The 3,030-nt window shown below is 36.5% G+C and overlaps 1 protein-coding gene across 1 annotated transcript; it reads left to right on the plus strand.

The window, feature by feature from the left end:
• The first annotated feature begins 235 nt into the window (after positions 1-235).
• LOC118343771 (ubinuclein-1-like) lies at positions 236-2,797 on the plus strand. The gene is made up of 4 exons (XM_035685716.1): positions 236-475; positions 567-614; positions 1,146-1,247; positions 2,068-2,797. Exons 1-4 carry the CDS (start codon positions 422-424, stop codon positions 2,554-2,556), a joined length of 693 nt encoding a protein of 230 aa, XP_035541609.1. The 5' UTR covers positions 236-421; the 3' UTR covers positions 2,557-2,797.
• Positions 2,798-3,030: the final 233 nt, after the last annotated feature.

The raw sequence follows: 3,030 nt of genomic DNA on the forward strand, positions 1-3,030 counted from the left end.
GAGAGAAAGGTGTAGACAAAGTCACGGGGATGGGCACAACAATTTTTACCCTTTCTACTGCAGTCATTTAGTCTCTGTTTCTCCCAACCAAGCCATCTTAAAATACTTTTCTTTTATAATATCACTAGTGAAATTAAAATAATATTATTTTGCTTTTGCAGAGAAAGGAGTTGTCTATTTTAAGAGCAATGCTAAATTTACTTCTCAAAAAAGAAAAAGAAAAAGAAAAGATCAATGCTAAATAGATTGTTTCATTGTGATGCTTGCACTGTATCTCACTCTGAAAAATTTCTAATCAATTTTGTGCAAATTAATGTGTAATGCATGATATGTTTCTCAGGCCTTTGGGCAGCAAGCTGGAGCGTCAGATGATTTTCAAGAATTTTGTCCTGAAGAAAAAGGAGTTAAAAAGAAATTTAGTATGGATGATGCATTAGAGGACAGAATTTGTGATCTCTATGACCTTTTTGTTGATGTAAAGATTCATGTTTTCTCTGCCCTATCCTGAAAAATTGTTCTTTTGTGGAGGAAAATTTTCTTATTTTTTTACCACTAAATTGATCTAGGGGCTGGATGAAGATGCGGGTCCACAAATTAGAAAGTTATATGGAGAGGTAATCTAATTTTTACCATATTTGTTTAGTTGCACTGTCAGCATTTCCAATGCTTATATGGCTGCTGCTTTCATTTAACGCGTGAAAATTTTAATGCTGCATGGAATGACACCATAAAGGTGTCCAGATTCATAAAGAATTCCAAATCAGCTCCTCTAGTTGTTCCCTCACGAGTTTATTCAGAATTTCTGTTTCAGTTTGGTTTATATACTCAAAAAATGTCAATTGCACTGTCTGGGGTGGATGGTGTCTCTCCTCATAAAAGCCGAATATTGTGTCCTGAGGATTGTGGTGGCTGGAAATTTTCTTCGATCATTTTTCTGATTTCTCTTGCTTGAGCCATTTCTTTTTCTTTTTCTATCTTTTTATCACCTAAATTTTTGAAACACTTTTGAGTCTTGACTCTTTCATGTTATGGTTTTTATTTTTTGTTTTTTAAAGTTGACCATTTAATGATTTATCATTATTGTTGTTGACATTCCTCAGTATTTTCCAAGCTTTTCTGAGGTAAGAATCCCATCTTTGATTCAGCTTGCAGAATTGTGGCCAGTTGGTTTCATGGACAATCATGGGATCAAAAGAGCGATTTGTAGGGCTAAAGATAGGCGGAGGGCACTGTACGGTAGACATAAGGTATGGCTTCTGCATTTTTATCTTGGATTGTAAGGCTATTCGTGCTTCTTCCTTTTTTTTTTTTTTTTTGTGATAAGTAATTTTATTGATACGACATGCTTCTTACTTTTACTGCCTATATATACTATCTTGTATGATCCGTTAGGGTGCATTAGTGGTTAAAGGATGGGCTTGTGATAAGCTGTAGACTCGGTCAGTCTGGGTTTGATTCTACACTAGGAGTTTGTCGGGATGCTTTGATTCCACACTCAGTGTTCTCTAGGATCCTTTAATGCACGGTTCTGATGAGTGGAATCATGCATCTGGAGTTTGCTCCCCAGGGGTCGGTGGGAAGGGCTTGTTGGCATTTGATTGTGACCCCTCAGTGCACACAATTTCATGGCTGCGTCTGTGTGGGTACGAATATCACACGGTTTTTTCCCTCACAGTCAAGATATCGTATTCATTTGATGTGAGATCTCTTACACTTTGGGCCTCCCTATAGTGGGTAGGAGCTCAGTGTTTTGAGGTTAGTACTAGTTTGTTTGACCTCATCGGAGTCATTTGGTATGAATTTATAATTACTTGTAAGTTATATATTAAGAAAAAACAAGTTATTATGAATACTGAAAGGTTATGCAATTAAATAAATGGTACTCTTCTCGTCAACCATTTATTTTATCTTCTTTATATCATCTTTTCCCCCCCTTCTATTAGATTCTTAGAAAAAATGTATCTTAAGCTGATGATGGAATATCGTGCTTGTTACCCTTAAGGTTTGTGTCAAGTTGATTTTTTATTTCTTAATTCTTGTTTGGTTATGTTGTTATTATTTGTCTAGGATCAGGAGAAAATCAAAAGGAAGAAAATGTTGGCACGTAGAATGGACGAGACTGTTCGAGTCGAAGGTAATTCAATTGCTCAGCCACAGTCTATGCGTGAGCGCACATCTACTGAAACTGGTAGTCATGGTTTAACTTCAGCAACCAGGCCGGTTACTAGTTCGCCGGCAGCAGTCAGGATGCACAGTCCCTCATCCAATGGTCCGATTATGTTGGACAGAATGAAACAAGAGAAACAAAAGGGAACCTCAAGCAATCCGGTGGATGATACAAGGGTATTATCAGATGGAGGAATGGTGAAGAAGAAGGTAAAGCGGAAGCCAGAACTGGACTTAAACGAAAGCCTTTTGCGTCCAGAGAAATTACCTTCTCAACAGGGAGAGGAGAGACACAAGTCCCTCAAGCAGGCTGCTGCTACAGCAGGTCTTCCCCAAAAATCAAATCTTCAGTCATCTTCTGCGCCTCCAAACGTTGAACAGTCAAGCTGACATGATATCTTAATTAGCTCAATTTAGGAAGTTTACACCCTAAAAATCGTTTTTTGCACACGAGTTTTTTTTTTTTTTTTTCTTTTAATGATGGGCGTCATTCATTCTGGCCAACTGATTTTTACGATTTTTGTAATTATATATGTTCTTTAATGGCGCCTTGTGGATTAAAGATTTATCTTCAATAGAGATAGCAGCGAGCTATGATTTTCTTGTGCTCGTTGTTGTTGTTGTAACTATATTATGAGATGTGTTAAAGTTATTCTATTCTTCGGTCGATGCATAGGGTACAAAATCCACACCAAAGCTCAAGTATCCTGTATATGATCTTTTCTTAATCTTTGCAACCCATGTACATATAAAAAAAAAACTCTAGTAGTGAGAATTAATTCAAGAAATGGACGGTAAAACATAACGGTATTAAATATTAATAATAGTGAGTAATGTTAGTTTTCTTTAAATTTTATTATTTCT

The sequence above is a fragment of the Juglans regia genome, chromosome 15, assembly GCF_001411555.2.
Source record: "Juglans regia cultivar Chandler chromosome 15, Walnut 2.0, whole genome shotgun sequence".
NCBI classification, from domain to species: domain Eukaryota; kingdom Viridiplantae; phylum Streptophyta; class Magnoliopsida; order Fagales; family Juglandaceae; genus Juglans; species Juglans regia.